This window comes from Epinephelus fuscoguttatus, linkage group LG14 (genome assembly GCF_011397635.1).
Source record: "Epinephelus fuscoguttatus linkage group LG14, E.fuscoguttatus.final_Chr_v1".
Taxonomy (NCBI): domain Eukaryota; kingdom Metazoa; phylum Chordata; class Actinopteri; order Perciformes; family Serranidae; genus Epinephelus; species Epinephelus fuscoguttatus.
Window position 1 is genome coordinate 26,444,258 of NC_064765.1, and position 21,253 is coordinate 26,465,510.

The following is a 21,253-nucleotide window of genomic DNA, read 5'->3' on the forward strand; positions in this document are numbered from 1 at the left end:
AGCTGAGGCTAGCTGAATGCTAGATGTTTTTGGCCGGCCAGCTAGAGTTAACTCTCCCTGCTGACCCTTGGTGACAGCTGAACTATGCCATTTTCTCATGCTGGGAAAGTCCGGTGACAGCAGCCACCCAAGCCTTAACAGTGGTCCAACGAACCACCAATTGCTGACCTAGGAGGGCTGAGTGAGGCCAAACTCTCCAGGACTTTGGCAGCTAGACTCTCTTTTTGGCCCTGCTTGCAGAAAACAAGGCCAGTGAGCTAAATCTGAGGTACAGTAATTGTGCTCTGCATCAGTGGGAATAGTTAACTTCGCTGCCAGGGTACTGTTTGGTTAGACATGTGCTCGGAAGCACTAGGAAGTAAACAGACCTAAATTTGGTTCACCTCATTTTTTCATTTTCTGGGAGAGCGTTTACCCACCTCTCAAGGTCAACAGTTGAAGTCTCTATTTTTACAAATGACTTACGATAGAGATATAAGGTATGTCATAAATGTCACAAATGATATGCTCAGGTAAAATGGTTCTCCACGTCTCTGTCATCAAATTCAGAAGACCCAACGCAACAGTTTGCCAAAGACGAGCTTCACTGGGCAAATTTTTGCAGCAATGTGATTGGTTGTTGGTGTTTTCTGGTGATCTTAAAGGTCAGATTTCTCTGTCTTTTTTCATTTTAAAGCAGGTATAGTTTAGGGATAGGCACATGTACTTGAGTACTCGTTTGAAAGTAAGTATTTAAGGTTTAGAGCAGTGGTTCCAATTTAGTGGGTCGGAGTCCAAAAGTGTGTCACAGGCTTATTCTGAATGGACCGCAAGTAAATTGCGAATGTGTCAAGTTTGTAAAAAGCACAGCACAGAGCTTTTAGTGCAATTTTCTGCCATACAGTGTGCGACTAAAGGACAGCTACTTGACAGAGACAGCAAACTAGCCCAGCGACATGGCCAGACACAAGTATGACGCTGAATGTATTAAACTGTGTGGACCTTGAACTAATGACTGAGGAGAAATCTGGACCCTGAGGCTGGACCTACCACTGGTTTAGGGTACTCCCCGTCTGCATCTGAACATTGCTTTTTTTTTTTTCATTATTAAGCCGCATGCGGTGTATTGCTTCATTCAGCACCTCCTTGCACCGCTGTTGCTCTCTCTCTGTTTATCAGAAGACTAGTGCTAAAGATTTGTGAGCTCCGCATCGAAAAAACAGCTGGTGAGAGTTCGCCCATGCACACAATGACAGGGCTAACTCTTAGCATCACACAGCTAACGTTAGCTAACGGTTATTAACAGGACAGAGTGAAGCCATTTTGGTGTCAGTGTGAGTTTACTGGGACTGTTAAACAGCTCTGTCTTGGATGTTAGCCGCCGCTGTTGTGTTATAGCTCATGCTAACCGGACAGACATTGAACTCTGAAGACACTGAAGGATAGTGGCTCAGAGACCGTCCTTCCGTGCTGTGTCTAACCTGTGTAACATTAATGGCAATGACCGAAAGTTTGTTAATTTTTCTCAAGTCCGCTTTAAAGTTACAGTTTAATTAAAGCCTGTCTTTTAAATAAGTAAATTTAATATCGCACCTTTTTTCCATTGTTGGTCAATTTATATTAGATTAATTTATTTATTTATTTTTTTTTTTTTACAAGTACTCAAGTAGGTCACTCTACAATAATTCAATGTGAGTTCATATTTATGGAAGTTACTTAAAATGCCCATCCCTAGTATAGGTGCTATATAAATACTGTGAAAGTATCAAAACACTGAATCCACCAAGAAATGCACACAGCTAGTATTTAGAAACTGTGCCTTTAAATAAGTCACCAGGACTTCCTTGAAGTTGTGATGTCACAGCTATATTACATAAAGGTAGATGGCTACAGCGCCATTAGTCATTCCTGTATTGACGGTGCATAGATGCCAAGAGCGCAAAAACACTGATCAGTCAAAGCAGACTGGGCTTTTTGGGAGGGAGGCTGAAAGAGACGGGCCCTAAAATGAAGTGTTTCAGATAGTGAGTGAGTGATTACAGGTGTATAAAGGCAGATTGTACAAGAAAAATAACAGTTTTTTTGAATATTAAAGCATGAAAACATGTTCTAGTAGAAATGCCAAATGTAAGTATGGACCTGAAAATTTGTATAATAATGGAACCTTTAATATTTTGCCACATTGACAAGGCAACTACTAAAGCAAAATGTAATTTTCGGGATTTCTTTGTCTCCAGGCTGACCTTGTTATCTGTTACTGGTTAATGTTTATCTTGTTTATAGCTCATAATACTCACTGGCTTTTTATTGTTACCTCTACATCATTGGATAGTTGCATAATTTTTAAGGTACTGAATTTAATCCCAACCACGTATTAAGCATAAGGGGTCATGGGAGTTCCTGATAGCCTGCACTTCTCTTTTCCTTAGAGTCAAAGTCTTGTCTGGTCAGCAGAGGGAAATGGGAACGCAATGACACTCTTATCTCTAGGTGGAAACCAAAGCAAACAAAAGACAGCTAACCAACAGATAAACTCACAAAGGAATTATGTCAGATGGACACATTCACTCCCTCTTTGTCATTCCTTCTGTGTTGCAATGCAGATATGACCCAAGAGCAGTTTTGTTCACATGTAGCCATCGCTGGATTATATGGGTGTGGGGCTGACGTAATGTTTTTGTTTTTTTTTTCAATTAAATGAAAACACACTGCAGCAGACACAAATGCATAGACAAATGAATAGACAGAAACACGCTTTTAACTCCTTACATTCCTTTCCTCTCCCAAGCGTCACTAGATACCTGGAGATAAAGGGTCAACTGAGAGTTCACCAGCTCTGGAGCAGCATCAAAGACATTTTTTTTTACCTTTTTGTTATAATGTATGCAACACTCAAAGTGAATCAGAGCAAAGAAAAAAAAAACAAAAACAAAGCCCATTTGTTTGACAGACGCCTTCCTCCCCACATATGAAGTCATCCCCCTCCATGTGGTATCGAAGAGGAAGATCTATCCAAACTGAGGTCATGAGAAGTGTATTTTGATTGAATGCCATACTTCCCACACCCAAAAATGAAGTCATGTGGTGGGATTCAGTGAGGAAGAGGTTTGTTATGATTTCAATCTGTACATATAATGCCCACAGGACGGTGGTCCTCTCTGGGCCCATTGGGGCTGCGGTTGTTATGAATCATAGTAGAAATGCGAGCTGGTTGAAGTAGTTGCCATTCCCACACTTAAATGATGTGATCAGACTAAATACCACTCGGGTTTAATTAATGCAAGATGGGTAATAAAATGTTGCTGTGAGAATTGAGCTCTGTCATCCAGCTGCGAGGAAGCTTCATTGTAAATCTTTGTTGATGGTTTTATCAAAGGGAACAAAGGAAACAAAGACAATATCATGTCGAACAAATTAATGTAATGTCATAAGACACGTTGAGTTGAGGATGTAACCTACAGTATATCACTTTTGCCCTTAGTTTTTCTGCAAGAACACACACACCTTAATATTTCAGACAGGTCCCTCAACGCTACCTTGTCGTCACATGCTCCCCTGCAGCAAAGTAATGACTAGGGTCCCAACAGTCGTGTCTGTCGTCAAAACACTCCTGCAACATTAACAACTCTCTGATCGCTTCCAGTTATTCTGCTCAGACATCACCTCAGCTCTCCCGGGCCATTTTCAGTTTTGGGCGCGCTGACAGATGCTAATGAGCTGTCCATGCAGAGTGAGATTAGAAGAGGCCGAGACAACAGGGAACATGGTGTTCCTGGCCTGAAGCCATGCAGGGACTAGAGGTTTTAAGCAAAAGGAATGATGGCCAACAAGAAGATGAAGAAAAAGTCAGGGATGTGTAAACTGGAGTGATAGAGATAGATCTTTTAAGAACTATTTATGCTTGTGGCCATCTGTATATAGTGTATTGTTTTAAAGGAACACTTTGGGATTTGGGAAATGTGCATATTTGCTGTCTTATGGTGTGTTCAAACCAAACATGATGCAAATTTTCACTTCATGTTACTTGCATGAGTTTCAGTGCTAGAATATTAAGTGTTGACTCACTTCATATTGTAACAGCCGAATATATAAAATGTGCCTTTAACATGATAGGCTCTAGTTTTGCAGACTGGCAGCGCACCTGTGCTTCGCCAACTGGGTGTGGTCAGGCGGATTTTGTAAGTTTGGCACACCGTGAGCCCTGGCGCAGCTACCCCTCTATCCCACCTCCGTCCCTCCTAATGGCACAAGTTGGAAAGAGGGAGGAGAGAAGGCGTGGAGTGGGTTTTACACAGCCCATTCACATCACACCAATCAAATGAGCCCCTCTCCTCGCCTTTAAATGCGCCGCGCGAAGGCGTAATGAGAGTTTACTCAATTCGCCATGGCAGAAGAGAGCAGCAGCGTGAGACGGCCAAACTTCTCCCAGGAGGAAACTGATGTTTTGGTCCAGGAGGTCCATTGTGCACAGTGTCCGCTGGTCAGCCAAACTTCAGCTTACACCGGCTGTGCTCCGCCTGCACTGACAGTAGACGTGGTTTCAGTTGGCAAGCTTTTAGCGCACCTTTGGCAAAGCCTTTTGGCACGAAACTGTCACTGCGCCAAGCTGGATCTGTCGACACCTCCCCCTGCTGCGCCGCCACACCCATCTCAGCGCACCTCGGTCTGCCAAACCACCAAACTGAGTGCGCCTCGGGTTGCGCTGCTCGAAACTAGCTCTGCGCGGGGTTCGCCACCCTGCGCCACCCTGCGCTGCGCTGGGAAACTAGAGCCCAATGTATACTGTGCCGCTTAACAGCAACGTCATCAAGCAGTGCTTGTTATGATCTGAGTCTGTTAAGAGCACTCCCAATGCTGGTCGGACGTACACCTATGTGCTCCCGATTTTTCTTTATGTCTCTCAACACAACAGTAATGATTGTAAGTACGTGTGGCGACTGTTATGTTCATGTATGAAATTGTAGTAGCCGTACAACCGGGCTTGGTAAGGTTGGTAAGGGTCCCACACGTGTGCGGAAGTGAGTTTCTGCCTGTCCTCTAACTCCAAAGAGCTACACGAACCCAAAACCATTACAATATGCACAAATAACTCGAACCATACTCAGGTGAAATCGCTGAATCAGTGAATGAATTTCCACCAGTACATCCTTGGGGTCATATGTCCCTGGAGGACCTCAATGCTGATTGGCTTTCGCAGTGCGAATTGGTCACTGAAGTTTAGATTTTTCATTCACACCACTTAATTTGGGTCATTCGCGTCACATCCATTGCCTCCAATGCACCGCCCAGTGGGAATTTGCGTCTAATCACGTCTTTACATTGACTTAACAAGTAATTCACTCATGCAAATTGTTTTATTCACTCCCAGTGTGAACACAACATTACAGTGAGTGAGATAAGATAATCCTTTATTCGCCCAGCAGCGGGGAAATCTGCTTTTTTTTTTTTTTTGAGAAAAGATAAAAAGATGACAAGATTGATAGCACTGTCATGTCTGTACAGTAAACATTAAGCTACAGCCAGCAGCCACTTAGCTTAGCATAAATACTGGAGACAGGGAGAAACAGCTAGCTTGGCAATTGCGTGACTTCCAGGAAGTTACTGCTCCAGGCCAATAAATGGTCTGGACCTGGATATAACACTGGAGGTGGGGCCCTGTTAATTTCTTATGAAAGTTGCTCAGTGACGCATGAAGCTAAAATGTTCTAACTGCCACCGGTTCCTTCCAGTTTGGAGCTCCGTTAACTTGAATGAGGATAAAATGATTTTTCATGCAGCTCTTCTAGACTTTCCAAATGCTATCGGACCGAATGGATCAAATCCTGATAGTAAAACAAGTCATTTCAGGGGGTTGTGATGCTTGGTAAAATGTATCCATTCATTTACAGACATCTCTTTCACCATGTAAGTCAATGGGAAAAAGTCTTTTGGGCCGCAGGGCATCACGTTACACTGTAATTACACTGTCTGACCACAACAAAAGCCTAGCACACTTCCTTGGGGCCTGCCTGGCACAAAACCCTAATGTTAAAACCACAGGCTGTGTAAAAATAATGGACATAGCTGCCATGATTCACCCCACGTACAGTTGTCATGAAAGAGTTAATTAGCTAGAGACCAAGCCTGTTTTTTGTACCAGGCTGTAAACATGTTTATTTCTACTGTAAAGTGGGACATTTATACTTAGAGGTCTATGGGGATTGACTCGCTCTTGGAGCCAGCCTCCAATGGCCATTGAAGGAACTGCAGTTTTTGCCACTTCCATGTTAGTGACATTTTTTCAGCCCTAGAGTTGCTACTTGGTTAAAATGACACATTGCCATTTTTACACATTAGTATTTGTGTGGAATAACCAAACAAAATACAACTTGTTAATTACTAAGCGTAATTTGTAGGTGGATGTGCTGGTAGGTGGATTTTGTTACCACCAGACAGAGCTAGGCTAAATGTTTTCCCATGTCCAGTCTTTATGCTAAGCTAAGCTAACTGGCTGCTGCCTCCAGCTACCTATTTGCTGTATCAGTCTTTTTATCTAACTCTTAGAAAGAAAGTAAGTAAGTAAGTAAATGTTCTACTATTCATTTTATATTACTGTCAAAGGGTAGAGCAGACCACAACTCAATTATTTGCCACCAATACCACTAGACTTCCTGATTATATATTGGCCATGACTGACAGGATCTTAGCATTTGGTTTTGTTGGTCACAAAATGCACAGCACACAGGAAACATTGGTCATATATGCTATTTTTTGGCTCCACACTTTAATAACAAACTAGAGTGTCAGACTTGGACTCAGATGAAGCCTGAGTGCCAGAGAACACCAAACGTCTTATGGTAAATTCTCCCAAAAAGGCCAACAAATCTCAGAGTACGACAAAAATACCACAACACATGTATCACAGGAACATAGTGATTACCGCAGGAATTCCAGCACTGAGGTACCACAACTTCTTTTATGTGGTGTTGCACCATAAGACTTTTTGCTAAGGTTGAAAGACAAGTATGTCTGATCAGGGTTTGGATTTTCCACATCTGTACACAGCAATAGTGTCCTGTCTGAACTGATAAATTTACATGATTTCGTATCTTTAGAAAGAATCAAAATGAAATCCTACTGTACAGTAGTTACACAACTCACTTCCTAGGTAGCACTTCCTAAATTCATCCAAAGACTCTTTGAGCCAAGAGATTACCATAACTTGGTGTTCATACTGTCATCTCCCTCCAGACTACTCTTTCATTTTATGAGGACCCAAAAAAAGTGTTTATTTTTCCAGTTTTTCAATTATTTTGTGTTCAGTGTTACAATATTGTCATAGTAAATTCCTACACCAAGTAATCCAAATGGCTGTTTATAATGGCATACATCTGGTTTCACTTTTTGGGGAGTTAACCCTGTTGAACTTGTTGCAGCATCAATAACACTCATCCAGTAAAATACCATAACATAATACTCAACTGTGAATTATCGTCACAACAGAGGTTATTGTTGAACATACTGTAGGACATCTCATCTTTTGTGGTTTCTGTGTTTATTGATGTCAGCCTGTTCCTCTAAATTGGCTTGGAAATTATATAGTCTAAAGTATTTCTGTCTTTGTTTTTCTTCTGATGTTTCGGTCAAAGAGATGACTTACAAGCTCAGAAATGTTAATTACTTATGTTTCATTTCCTGCCTTTGCTGATCACACACTATGGAGCTGTATGGAGGAAGAGATTCTCTAACGCCCTCCTGTGTTGAGATTGCAGTTTTGTTTCCCATGAATCTAAGACAAGCCTTCTCACACTCAGGCTTCTCAGACCACAGAGACTTGGGACTTTGTTAGTATGACAGTTCCTTTGACAATATCAGAGTAAACATTGCTTTTAAATTGTTGCTGCCTGTATACACCAAAAGGGCCATTGTGTAAGATTTACAGGGATTTAGTGACATCAAGCTGTGTGGATTGTAGATCGCAACCAGTTGAAACTTTTCTCAGTTAGATTTCCTCAAGTGTCCATTGTTCAGGAGGTTTATTTTACCAGGAACCGAATTATCCGCAGAGGTCTCTTCCTCTCCAAAAATAAAGGACCTAGTGATTAAATCCAGTAAAACACTGAATAAAGTACTTTTACTTGACAACTCAGTGTCCCTGACCTATGGTCATGAGTTCTGGGTAATGACCGCAAGAATGAGGTTGCTGATACAGACGGCTGAAATGAGTTTTCTCAGAAGGATGGCTGGGCTCATCTGGAGGGAGGTTGGAGTAGAGCTGCTGCTCCTTCGCATCGAAAGGGGTCAGTTGAGGTGGTTTGGGTATCTGATCAGGATGCCTCCTGGGTGCCTCTTGTTAGAAGTGTTCTGGGCATGTCCCACTGGTAGCAGGCCCCAGGGTAGACCCAGGACATGCTGGAGGAATTACATATGTCGTCTGGCCTGGGAACACCTCAGGGTCCCCCAGGAGGAGCTGGAAAGCATTTTTGGGGAGAGGGACCTCTGGAATGCTTTGCTCGGCCTGCTGCCCCCACAACCTGGCTTGGACCCGCTCCCTATGAAGATGTAAATGGCTCATTCTAAGGTAATGAAAACACCGAAGTTATACACCTTGCTTTCTTGTCTATTTCAGAGGATGTGGTGTAGGCTCCTGTAGCTCTGTGAGTCATAGCTTTTACCCCAGATAACAGCAGGCTCTAATGCTCCTTGCATGATTTCATTTACTGTAATTGCTAATGGAAAAAGAGCGGCAGCAGGATAGCAATGGCTAATGGCTGGTTTGCAGTCATCAGGTAAAAGCTATAACTAGATATATTTAATGAATTGTGAGATGGTTATTGCTGGGATAATACCTCAAGATGCATTATGTGCCCTGTAACCTTTTGGATGTTTTGTAGGACACAGGCACTGTACATGCGCAGTAAAAGGACCATCCAGACCCCCAGGTGATGAATCTTGTCGCTCTGATAATGTATTCATGATTTCTCTAGACAGCATCAATAGCGCAGTCTCATTGCCGTGTTTCATACAAATTGAATAAACTGTCAAGAAGGTGACTTTGCAGTAACCTCCCCAAAGCAGCAGACACTCTCGAGGGCCTCAAGTGCTCTCCCAAGGTCAGCCACAGCAGGAGACAGAGCTGCCACTCATCTGCCAAACCCTGGAGGGGAAGGATATTTTCATCTCAAGCTCCGACACCCGTGACCCAGCGTGGGTCGAGAGTAGAGACGGAAGACCCCAGGGCCACGGGGGTTCATTCCAAACAACAGCTGTGCATCATTCAGCTTGACAAGACACTTAGACAATGGATTTGTGCCCTGCAGTCGACAATGGGCATGCAGGCTGCTTATCAGTTTAGGCTGTGAGGTCTCAATTAGTTCAACATTATCAGAGGTGGGTAGTAACTAGTTACATTTACTCAGTTACATTTACTTGAGTAACTTTTTGGATAAATTGTACTTTTCAGAGTAGTTTTAATGCAAAATACTTTTTACGTTTACTTGAGTTATATTGTTTTAAAGCAACAATACTCTTACTTGAGTACAATATTTGACTACTCTACCCACCTCTGAGTACATAATTACACACACACACACACACACACACATATATATATATATATATATATATATATATATATATATACACATGTACAGTATATATAAGAATATATTTGTGTTTCTTGTGCCTTGATTTATGTTATGTTTGTAAAGATTTAATTTATTTTTGTTTTAGTTAAAGGGGTATCATTTAAAATACATGAATTTGCAGATTATTATTTTTGATTGATTGATTACGTTCAAGTTCTTATTTTACAAATAAATCAGACGTTACTCAACAGTTACTCAGTACTTGAGTAGTTTTTTCACCAAATACTCTTTTACTCTTACTCAAGTAATTATTTGGATGACTATTTTTTACTTTTACTTGAGTAATATTGTCCTAAAGTATCAGTACTCTTACTTGAGTACAATATTTGGCTACTCTACCCACCTCTGAACATTATGGAGATGCCAGAATCTGAATTTATTGCTTAATAATGACAGCAGAACCAGAAAATGACCAGAGAATTTACATTGTCAGCTTTCTCTCAGCCTTGTTAAATCCCTGTTTTTCATATGAATGCATAAAGGTTGCATTTGTAGTGGGAACATCATGAGAGTAAATAAAGACACTATGATTTAGGATTCAAGAACTACAACAACCAATACTGCTTTCTGTAGTTTTACTGTCCATAAATACTGTATATCATCACTGAATTGTCGCCCTCCTTTGGCTGTGACGCATCACTACATCAACAATAAACTGCTTTTCAAGGGCAACTCAAAGCCCCGCCTACTTCAACTTGATTGGTTCAGATTTGTATTCCCGCAGCCTCATTGGGTAATTCCGCATCAATCAATGACGAATAAGGAAGTGTAAGAGAGGAAAACGGCACCGGTGAGAAACGTGGGTTAACTGTTGTGTATTTTAAGATGTCTGTCCTTGTTACATTCCGTTTTTAGATTCTTGTCTCTCTTATCTCGGTTTTTAGCAACAATATGAATTGTTCCATGTGAATTCACAGCCTTCCCGCGGGCTCTGTTAACAGCATTTGGACCCAGAAGCTACAATTAGCTGCAATGCTAACGACAGTGTCAGTGTCAAAGCTCTGTCAGCTGTCAGCATCAGTTTAAAGTTAATTATTCCTATTTAAGGTCGTTTAACTGCCTTCTGACGGACAAATTTAGCTTACTGCATCACTCAGCTAATGTTATTCATGTGTAACAGTGTACAAATTAAGCTATAATGTTCTTTGCTGTAAACTAGACTAGCCTCACTAACGTTAGGGTACATGTAACTGGTCGCAGCTCCAGTGGTTATGATTAGGGGCAAGGTTTGGTTCAAATTTAAGGAGGGAAAACTCACATTGATAGGCAAACAGTCTCCGACACAGCACCTGTTATGTGTCTCTATGGTGGCCACTTACTAGTCTGTTATAAGGCCACTAGGTGGTGCTCCAGATCTTATTATAAGACACCCTAACATCCAACAGTCAACCTGATAGCACTGATGCCTCAGCTTAGGGCTAAAGATTGGCAATCAATCCCATGACCTTCTAAAGAAGTGATTGCAATTGATATCAATTTGCAAGAATTGTCAGGCATCTATAGATTTAGACCATGCTGTTAAACATACTATGTCCTTTGCAACATATTTATAGAGAACATTAATATTTTTGAATTTGAATGAAGCAGATTTGTCATACTTGGCATACCCTTAAAGCACTGCCTTTCTGTGTCTGCAATTTAAAGGGCACTCTTGACCTAACATACCTTCATAAGATCTTAAAACACCATCACTGACATGTTATTATTACCATTCATGTTGCCCTTTTCATTGTTTTCAGAAATGTATGCCTCTCAGCTTCTGAATCGCTTTGCTGCCGAGGAAACCGATCAATCATTGTTTCTCCCACCTTTTCACATGTGTTTGTTTTTCACAGTGTTCTCCCGAACGATGGCTGCCTCAGGCAAACTTGCATCTTTCCGTCTGCCTCCCCTGCCTACTATAGGAGAGCTCATAAAGCTGTACAACCTGCGAGCAGAGAAACAGCTGTCCCAGAACTTTCTGTTGGACTTGAGGCTCACAGGTTAGTCTGCCTCATTCTTTCTTTTGCGCTATCTGCAGTGCACCAGTACCTGCTCGCTCCTGTTCTTTGTTACTGTGTCTACACACCGAGGGCACAGTGGTGTGTTTCGCCAGTGCACATGATTGCACAACTCCATGTACCACTTGTTTCCAGGCATTGAAACTGACAAGCTTTTCTGTATGGGCGAGGTTGGGTAGATCTCCTTCTAATGTGAACGGACCGAGTCAATTGTTTACAGCCTTCGCAGAGCTGGAGCCTTAATATAATTATCAGTGATGCAGTGCAGCTCTGATCTGCTCTCTTGTCCTTGAACAAGGTGACTGTTAGATTAATGCACCTCATCTTCATCACACAGAGTCAGACAGGTATTGTAACATCACACACTATTAATCTCAATTTAGATACCCAAGACTCTGATGAAGACATCTGATTGCAGAGTATGGGGTAATTTATAAGATGCATGAGTTGAACTAAGTTAGTATGTAATTCACAGACTGTATGCAAAAATATTGACGACACGCACCACTGAGCTGGTCATCCATCTTCATCTTTTTCAGACAAAATAGTGCGTCAGGCTGGCAGTTTGAGGGATGCCCATGTGTGTGAGGTGGGTCCTGGACCTGGTGGTCTCACCCGCTCCATCCTCAATGCCGGGGCGGCGGAAGTGCTTGTTGTGGAGAAGGATACACGTTTCATCCCAGGGCTGAAGGTAAATTGAACAGCCCCAATGATACGGGCTTACGCGCAGTGTTATGAAGGTCATAAGGTCACTCAGTGGAAAAAGCTCCTACACCTTTAACTGTCAGTTGCACGAGAGCAGTCAATCTGTTTTCAACTGCAGCGTCATTAGCCACCCGCAGAGTGACTGATGATTATTTACTTTTTCTGAACGCCTTTTCATTTTTTATTTAATGTAATATCGCCTCCATTTTCACAGCTGTTGTCAGAGGCAGCACCAGGCAGGTTGAGGATTGTCCACGGTGACATACTCACTTACAGAATGGACCGAGGGTTCACACAAAATATCTCCAAGCCATGGGAGGAAGGTGAGAATATGAAATTTTGAAAGCTGTTGCAGTGATCATGTTAAATGGAACTTAACTGTGTATGTGTGGCTCCACAGATCCGCCAAACCTTCACATCATAGGGAATCTCCCATTCAACGTCTCCACCCCGCTCATCATTAAGTGGCTGGAGAACGTAGCCAACAGAACAGGGCCCTTCGTCTACGGACGCACCCGACTCACACTCACTTTCCAGAAAGAGGTGGCAGAGGTAGGTGAACACTACCGCGTGTTTCAGTTTTAAAGGATGCTGCTGTCTTGTCCAGCATCTGAAAATCAGTCATTGTATTAAAAAAAAAAACCTGCCTGATACTTTAAAAAAGTGTCAACCCAAATTAAAAAATACACATTATTCCACTTAGCTGTAGTGCTATTTATCAGTCTAGATTGTTTTGATGATTGGTCATGATATCTCCAACACTCACTCACACCAAAAAATCTAGACTGACAAACAGCACTACAGGTAAGGAGAAAAACTTTGATTTTGGGGTGAATTGTCCTTTTAAAACTAAAATTGAACAAAGCTTAAATACTCATTTAGTCTGAAGTCTACACATGGCCTTATATTGCTCTTTTGCTATGCAGTCACCATTGTGTAATGAATTTCTTGTTTTATTGCGAGGATTAAATATTGATTTCTTGATCCATAATTTGCAACTAAAATGATAAATGTGGAGCATTCTTACTGTTAACGCCAACCAGACCATTCAGAGCATGATCTCTGCTTATTCTTTTCTATTAAGGCATAAACACTTAATTAGAATGCCAGTTTGTTCCAGTTTTTGGTCTTTATGTAACATGTTTGCCAGACATGTTTGGTAACTACTAAAAGCAACCTAATGTGAACTCAGCAATTATCCTGGTCTTACTATATTTGGATGATTAATCTGCGGTCGTGGTCCTCTCCATCCAGAGGTTGACAGCCAGCACGAGCAGCAAACAGAGGAGCCGTCTGTCCATTATGGCTCAGTATCTCTGCACGGTCCACAACTGCTTCACCATCCCTGGACGGGCTTTCGTCCCTAAACCACAGGTAGGATTTAACTTTGATAGTGAACACTACCATGTCAAATTTCAAGCGATGAAGTCAACCTTTAGTAGCAGTGTTGATATTGTGGCTATCAGAACATCAGCAGATGGACACATTACTATTTCATAGTTCTTACCATATTGTGGGATAACAGTGGGACCTCCTCACATCTCCTAAGCCCTGCTCTGGTCTGGTCCCATGTTCCCGTCGGAGTCCCTCATCATGTCACCATCGCTCATCCCTCCCTCACTCCTCTCGCTTTAAGGCTTCATTAAGACTGTGTTGAATCAGTGTTGTCTCTGTTCTGTCTTCTTTGGACCCTTTCTAGGTTGTAATGATGCCTGGTGGGTATTTGAGTTGCAGCATGATCACGCTGCGCCTTGTAATGAGGGCCTAGTTCTTTTTTAGGACCGATTTCTCTCTCTGCGTCTTTCAGCCAGTGTGCGTGTATCAGTGGTGGAAGATAGACGTTCACTCTTACGTAACACGAGAACGCAAAGGGCTTTTTTTTCCCTTTCCGGGGTAAGGATTTATGCTAGGACTGAGGGGCGCATTAAGAAAATATAAGCACTGCTGCAAATTTTGAAATATCAGTGATGGCTAATGGACCGCCCCACTGAGATAGATTTTGAGATTACAGACACACAACTCTTTTGAAGGACTCAGGAGCTCTCTTACATCTTTGTACAAATGAAACCATGTTTTTCTTTTTCTGAATTAAAGGATAGGTGTTAGGTTGATGTCAGAGACGGACTGTTGGTCCCTTGAAGATGTCATGGCTCTTTAGGAGACCCACTGTTGGTAAATATTTAATCTCCTGTGTGGAGTAAAACGCAGCAGAGTGAATGGGACCAGCGCTGATTGTTCATTCTCTTAGAAGAGATGACTCCCAATGATTATTTCATCACTCTCAGCTGCCTTTCTGTGCATTTTTTTTTTAAACTCTTGAACATCTTATTTGTGTGTGTGTGTGTGTTAGACTGGATCTTAATGGATTTCAGCATGCTCCGGTCTGTGTTGGAAATGTGTGTTTTAGTATGCATGTGGTATTGATAAACATGAATAGAGTAGGCTCACACTACATGGCCATGCATGCACTGCTGATGAATCAGCGCCTCCCACATTCGCACACAGGCCAGCTCTCCCCTCTAAATGTTTTAATGGGCACTTGGTCAAATTGATATCATTAGGAGAGATGATGGCTGTTTGATGAGCAGGCCTCCTGCAGCTGGTGTCCTATAAAAGATCAGAGAGCACGCAGTGTATATTAATGCTCTCATGCTCTCTGCATTGTGCAGGCCCTTTTTTACTAGTATGTCATGTAGTATAATTCATAAAAAGCTCAGTGGCTCCACATTGTTTATTGGTGCACACCAGAGTAATTACGCAAAATTGCATAAACAATAAAAATGTCTGCCTGATTTACGACAGGTCATCAAAGGCTGGTAGGAGGGGGGGGATTGAGGTTGTGACACACAGTAATATAGATTTCTAAAGCAGTGGTTTGTCTGCAGAGCTGATCTGTGCACTGTCAGGATGCATAAATGCACAAGTTCCAATGGATGCCGTCTGAGTTGTTGGTACTGTAAACTGCTTATATTGCTCCAGTGAAAAAGCAAAAGCAAATTATAAAAATGAAAAAAGGCTGGGAACCCCCCCCCTGTGGGCAGAAGTTAATTATAATGGAGGAGTAACACAGCCAAATATCAAAGGTCTCTTCCTCCACATCTCTCTCTTTCAACTGTCTCTCTCATAGGGCTGCAACTAATGGTTATTTTCATTATCGACTAATCTGCAGATCATTTTCACAACTAATCAATTAATCGATTAAGAGGGTGAAAAATGCTCATCACGATTTCCCAGAGCTGCTTCTTTTGTGCAACCAACAGTTCAAAACCCAAACCCTTCATTTATTGTGATAAATGACAAAGAAAAGATTGTCACATTTAAGAAGCAGGAACCATCACATTTTTGACATTTTTGCTTGAAAAATGACTGAAAATAGTTGGTGATTAATTTTCTTTTGGTCGACTAAAGATCGATAAGTCACTGCAGCTCTATTGTCTCTGTTACGCAATATGTGTGTGCTCTTTCAGGGAGTATGTGTGACTGTGCCTCATACCTATAGCCAATAAATCGGCTCAGCAAACTAATTGTTGGTATAATTTTGTTCCCACTGAAGCTTCAGGATCACTGATTATGTTAATAAAGGGGAATTTGTTCGGATTGCAGCACACCTGGGCATTGCTTTTGTCTGCTTTGGGCATGTGTTTGTCACGTCTGAACCTGGGGCTCTCTGTTCCGCTGTGATTGAGCAAGACCGTGGAGCAGGTGCGCTCAGTCACGTATTGATAAGATATTTCTGTATATATGAACATTCCTGTGAAAACTAAACAGCACTGGTTGGTCAGCGGTTTTAGCTGCTCTCCCCCCCAACATCACCAACGGCAACTCTCTTACACAACAATAAATAGCATATGCAGCAGCAGGTGCTATATTACACATATGGCAGTTGGTGGAGTGTGAAAAACATTTGAAGTGGTTTAATACTGTGTAATCAAACAAATAACGAGTCACAAAGAGACACAGAAAAAAAAGCAATGAAATTACTGAACCATTCCAAATAACCATGGTGAGAAAATGGCTTCAGTTAAAGGTGAGTGGGGGGGAGCGGACGTGATTGGTTGGTTGATTCAGACCTATAGGAGCTGGCCAGTGCAGGCTAATAAGATAATGAGAAGGGAAATGTTGAATCCATTTTAAATCAGCAGCTGCTGGGGCTCAAATTGACGTGAGTTAGGCAGATAGGCTCTTATCCTCGCAGTTTAATCTGTCTGTCTTGTTCTTCTTGCCCCCGGACTGCACCTGTCTTGTGTCACATTGAGTGACTGAGATTGTCCTTGAAGGTTTCTGAGAGCAGCGATTGGCTGCTTTGATGGTGTTCCCCGAGGCTCGCCGTGCCCTAGGTCTGTCCTGCTGCAGATCACACCTGCCTTCCTTGCCTTATTAGTCACTCTCTGCCTGTTAATTCTCACATAGACAGGCAGATTGAGCTGCTGTCATTCACAGCTACACCTATATCTTTAAAGTCTTGTTAAGAAGGTAAACTGAGAACAGAAACTGCGCCTCTGCTGTTGCTTTGCTCATTATACATATTTCTAATTTGTATTCCGGTCAGGGGTCAAGGAGTTTTAGAGCACACACTGCCATCAAGCATCTGCATCTTCAATAGGGACATTCAGTCATCCAATTTCATCCTAACTGCCTCTTTACATGGAAAATAGCTGATTTTCAAAGAGTGAAGAGTGCGTGTTGACGAACTCATCTCTCTTCCCCCTGTCTCTCTGCTTTCTTGGCAGAATGTGATTAAAATCAACTTGTGTCCGTCACAGGCAGGTCTATAAGTCGGCCAGTGGATGCTCCATCACGAGCAACCTGCTGTCTCTTCTGTAGAGCTCCTGCAGAGCCAACAACTGTGTCATTCATTAGCAAAAGTGAGGAAGAAGAGGAGGCATTGGGGGGGGGGGGATGGAAATATTAAAAGATAGAGGTGGGGAAAAACAGTTAAAGAAAATGAGTTGGAGAAAGAAAATGGAAAACAGGAAAATATAACTAGGTGGGGGGATGAGGATAGAAATAAAATATGAATAGCGAGGATACTGACTAAAACCACAGTGAGATAAAGAAATAAAAAGCAACAACAGATGGGATGAGTGTGTGTATGGTCTGGTTGGGATGTATGGAATGAAACAAAAGCTTTTTTATAAGAGGATGTAAAAACTGAAAAGCTCCCTCTGCACGAGTATGGAGCGCTAGAAGACAGATTCCTGACAGAGATCGATCTGAAAGGCGAGCGAGGCGTACCTCCAGCAGATGGTTGTCTGGGCCAGTCGTCAGCCCGCTCTGAGTAATGGCTGCATCAGCCATCAGCCACCAACTAACTGAGCCTCACAGGAGGAGAGCCCTACAGATGTTCGCCTTGTACACAATCGGCGACCAAGAGCACAGGCCAGATGAGCATAGCCTAAATTGAATTTGTTAATGCTGCATTGAACATCCATTACAGCTGGCAGTTGCCAGGGAGACTTTGGACTCCAGCACAAACGTGTTACACCTTTTGCATTCAAAAAGTAATATTTGTAAAGTCTTCTTGTTTTTGTTTTTCATGGCAATGGAAGTCTGTTTAGACTCCCTGCTACATCAGAAACTTTCTGTTGCTGCCATCGCCAGAGCCGCTCTGCTTGGCAAATGGTCAAGGTAGTCTCTGCCTGATTAGCATGAGGTAACACAGCAGCAGCAGCTAACGTCCAACACAGAGCTGTTAAAAGGTCACACCGACACCGAAACAACTCAGCTCTGGTGTTAAACCTGTTAATAAAAGTGGGTTAATGCAAACCCTGTGATGCTAACACTTAGCCCTGCCCTCTCACAAACTGTTCCTGGTGCAGAGCTCACACTCCTGCAGCAGCAACTACAACACATATGCTCTGTCGTGTGGTGAAGTCAAGTGTGGTGTATTTGATGCAGTTGGCAGTTCGGTGTGCGAAGATGCAACCAAAGAGTTCGAAAGTATGGCTATACCACATGCCAATCCATTCACATTATGGGTATTAAATTAAATGTGCTGTTGTTTTTGGTATTACTTTAAGAGCACTGGTACTTTTTAAAAGTTACCCAGTCCTAAAGGTAAAGGTGTGAGCAGGTATCAAGTACTAGAATAATTATATCCTTTGGATTCAGGGGTTTTTCAGTGTTGAATGTGACCCACCTCAGTCTGGTGTAATGCAGTGGCAGGCTCAGTGATGGATACCTTCTCTGTGACCTGAAGTGGCCCAGTAAGAGCGAGCATCTACTCCGAGGGCCTGCACTGCTTTCTCACCTCCCGCCACACATTCTACAAGCACACAATTCATCTCGGCCTCACTCCTATCTCGCAAACGGGGTCAAACGTGGTATCAAGAGTATGGGGGAAAGTTATTTCAATGACTCGTGTCGGCGCGGTAAACGCCCGAAGGCCTGGTCTCAATACATCACAGACCCAAGGTAAAGAAAAGCTAAAAATACCCCCCTCTTCCTCCGCCTCTCTCCTTAAACAAAATGCAGAGGTTGGCAGAGCTGGCTTATGAACATCTCCGGAGATCAGTTCCTCTGCCTAACAAGAAACTGTGCCGGCTCAGAGTCAGCGTTCAGGGTTTAGCAAATTCAGCTCTGTTTAGTTAGCAAGCATGCCGGGAGAATATGCAGGTATTTTGAGGAATAATGCTTTAAAACCTTGGCGACATCCCAAGAAAATAAGGTCAGGTCCAAATAAGTAAATTGCCAGCGGTGCTATGATGCAATGATAACAAATGAAGTTGGTGATAAAAAGCCTCCCCACAATTGGAGGCATCAATCTATAAGCTATTAACTTGAAGGGTTATTTGAACACTCTAATTTAAACTTCATGCACTGTGATTTCATGGCTTAATTTGAGGCTTTTTAGAGGGGCTGAAGGTGTAGGTTGGATTTAGTGGGTGTGTTGATGAGGATTTGTACATGTCAGCGTAAAAAAAAAAAAAAGTCCGAGTTATTGTATTGTTTCAGCTAAATTATAGTTTAACTGACAATGGCATCAACCTCAGTCCATGTGTGCTGGAGCTTCTTATTATGTTTCTGTGATACAAAAATCTCTAGGGTGATTTTTATCAAGAGACATACAGATGGCAAAAAAAAAAAAACCTGATGTGCCACTTAGCCCCCCTCACCTTCAGCTTACCGAATCCTCCAAGCCACGCGTCCAGCCCCGTGCTCAAAGCTGAAATATTAAAAAGGCCTCCTTTGAACTGTCAGAGTGTATTGTTTTCCTACAAGCGCTCCTTTTGTCATCTCCATAGCTTTTACTGCCTTTCTCAGCAGTTAACTGCGCAGCCAAGGTCATTGCTGTTATTCCCCCAGCCTCACATGAGCACTGGGGACCAGAGCGGAGCAACAAAGGAAGGTCATTCTCCCTCAGCGTTGATGACCACATTATATCTCCGATATGAACCTTCATGAGCATAACGGCTGTCCAAAACAAAAAGCCAAACATTAAGTATGGTGACACATTAGAGCAATTTGGGTGCTCGCTGTATTTTGAGCAATGAGGTAATCGCTAATGGAGCATTGCTGAGCGATGGCACTACAGTTCCTTAACATGCTCCGATATCCATCTCGGTCAGAGAGCAATAAGTTCTCATGCGCTGTCGTCTCATAGTCTTCCACATTTCTTTTTTCTGCCGCTGATCTTTGGAAAGGTTATTCGCTGGTCAAGTAGGTCAATAAAAGTAATCTGCGAATTTTGACGTGGCAGTGAAGTTCAAAGAGAAGCCTGACGCATGATTAACCCCTGCCTGAAATTGACAAGCGCTCACCTCCCCTCACATTCCGGATCTGTCATAGCGGCAACTTGGGGTGAAAGCCTTTGATGGAAAATGTAGGTTAAATACACAGAGGAGCAGATCTTATTAGCGTTCCCCCACGAGAGGAGCAGTTATTTGATCTGCACTCTTGCTGCATAACCAAGAGGAGTGGGAGAATAAGAGGGAGCCTTGAATAATCCATGTTTGTTTCAGGAAAGCACATTCTCACTCAGTCGGTGTCGACGAGGCTCCAATCAGCTGTAATGAGAGCCCAGATTCATTCGGAAACTAACTATTAAACAAGCACCCCATCTGAGGCAAGAAGGCTACAGTATAAGACAAAGATGGTAATGTTTGAGAGCATACAGTACAGTATTCTGATTTAAAACTAACTCTGCTCAGGGCTGGAGACTTCTTCATATAGGAAGTTGTGCAAACTTGTTTTGGCACAGCCAGAGCCAATTTAATGACACGCATTTCCAGGACGGGATGTTTGTTTCAAACTAAGATTGCCTTTGTCACAGATCGGTTATCTTGTTAATGCGTGTGTTCAGTTTCATAGTTCCATGTACTGAAGCCTAACAGATGCAGGACTGTAAAATCTGTATATTTTAAAATACTGAGCAGTTTAAATCTCTGAATAACTTTTTTTTTTTTTTTTTCCCTGACATGTACTGAACGGGACATTTTACAGTTAAAAAATAAACTTGTCAGCTGAGCTGGAACTTTTTATTTTTTCCATTTTCGATTAATCTGCAGATTATTCCCTTGATTTATCATCTGGAAAATCTCAGTCACAGTTTCCTGAAGCTCAAGGTGATGTCATCAAAGTAGAACTACAACAATTTACCGATTAGTTGTCACCCATGAAATTAATCACCAACTAATTTGAACATCAATGAATTGGTTTGAGTAGTTTAAATAAAGACAAAAAGTCAAAACTGTCAAACATTTTTTGAGGGATTATTTTTTGCCTTTAATGATGAGACAGTTTTGAGGCGTGGGAGAGAGGAGGGGTTGGCATGCAGCAGGGGGCCGCCGGCTGGAGTTGGGCCCACGGCCACTGTGGCACGGCCCCTACCTTTGTACATGGGGTGCCCGCCCTACCTAATGAGCTACTGGGCACCTTCCACATGATTCTTAATTGTGAATATTTTTCTGGTTACTTTACTCCTCTGTGACAATATCTTTTGGT

The 21,253-nt window shown here is 42.4% G+C and overlaps 1 protein-coding gene across 4 annotated transcripts in view; it reads left to right on the forward strand.

Annotated features, from left to right (window-relative positions):
- Window positions 1–10,360: 10,360 nt before the first annotated feature.
- The window catches only part of tfb1m (transcription factor B1, mitochondrial), a 35,143-nt gene continuing 24,250 nt past the window's right edge, over window positions 10,361–21,253 (forward strand). The window contains exons 1-6 of one of the 4 annotated variants that reach the window (XM_049595982.1): window positions 10,361–10,404; window positions 11,441–11,587; window positions 12,145–12,296; window positions 12,525–12,633; window positions 12,711–12,862; window positions 13,565–13,684. In XM_049595982.1, the coding sequence (XP_049451939.1) occupies window positions 11,455–11,587; window positions 12,145–12,296; window positions 12,525–12,633; window positions 12,711–12,862; window positions 13,565–13,684 (666 nt within the window). In that variant the 5' untranslated portion in view covers window positions 10,361–10,404; window positions 11,441–11,454. Of the gene's footprint in view, window positions 10,405–11,084; window positions 11,588–12,144; window positions 12,297–12,524; window positions 12,634–12,710; window positions 12,863–13,564; window positions 13,685–21,253 lie in introns of those variants that run through there. The other 3 variants (XM_049595983.1, XM_049595984.1, XM_049595981.1) reach the window with 3 other exon arrangements.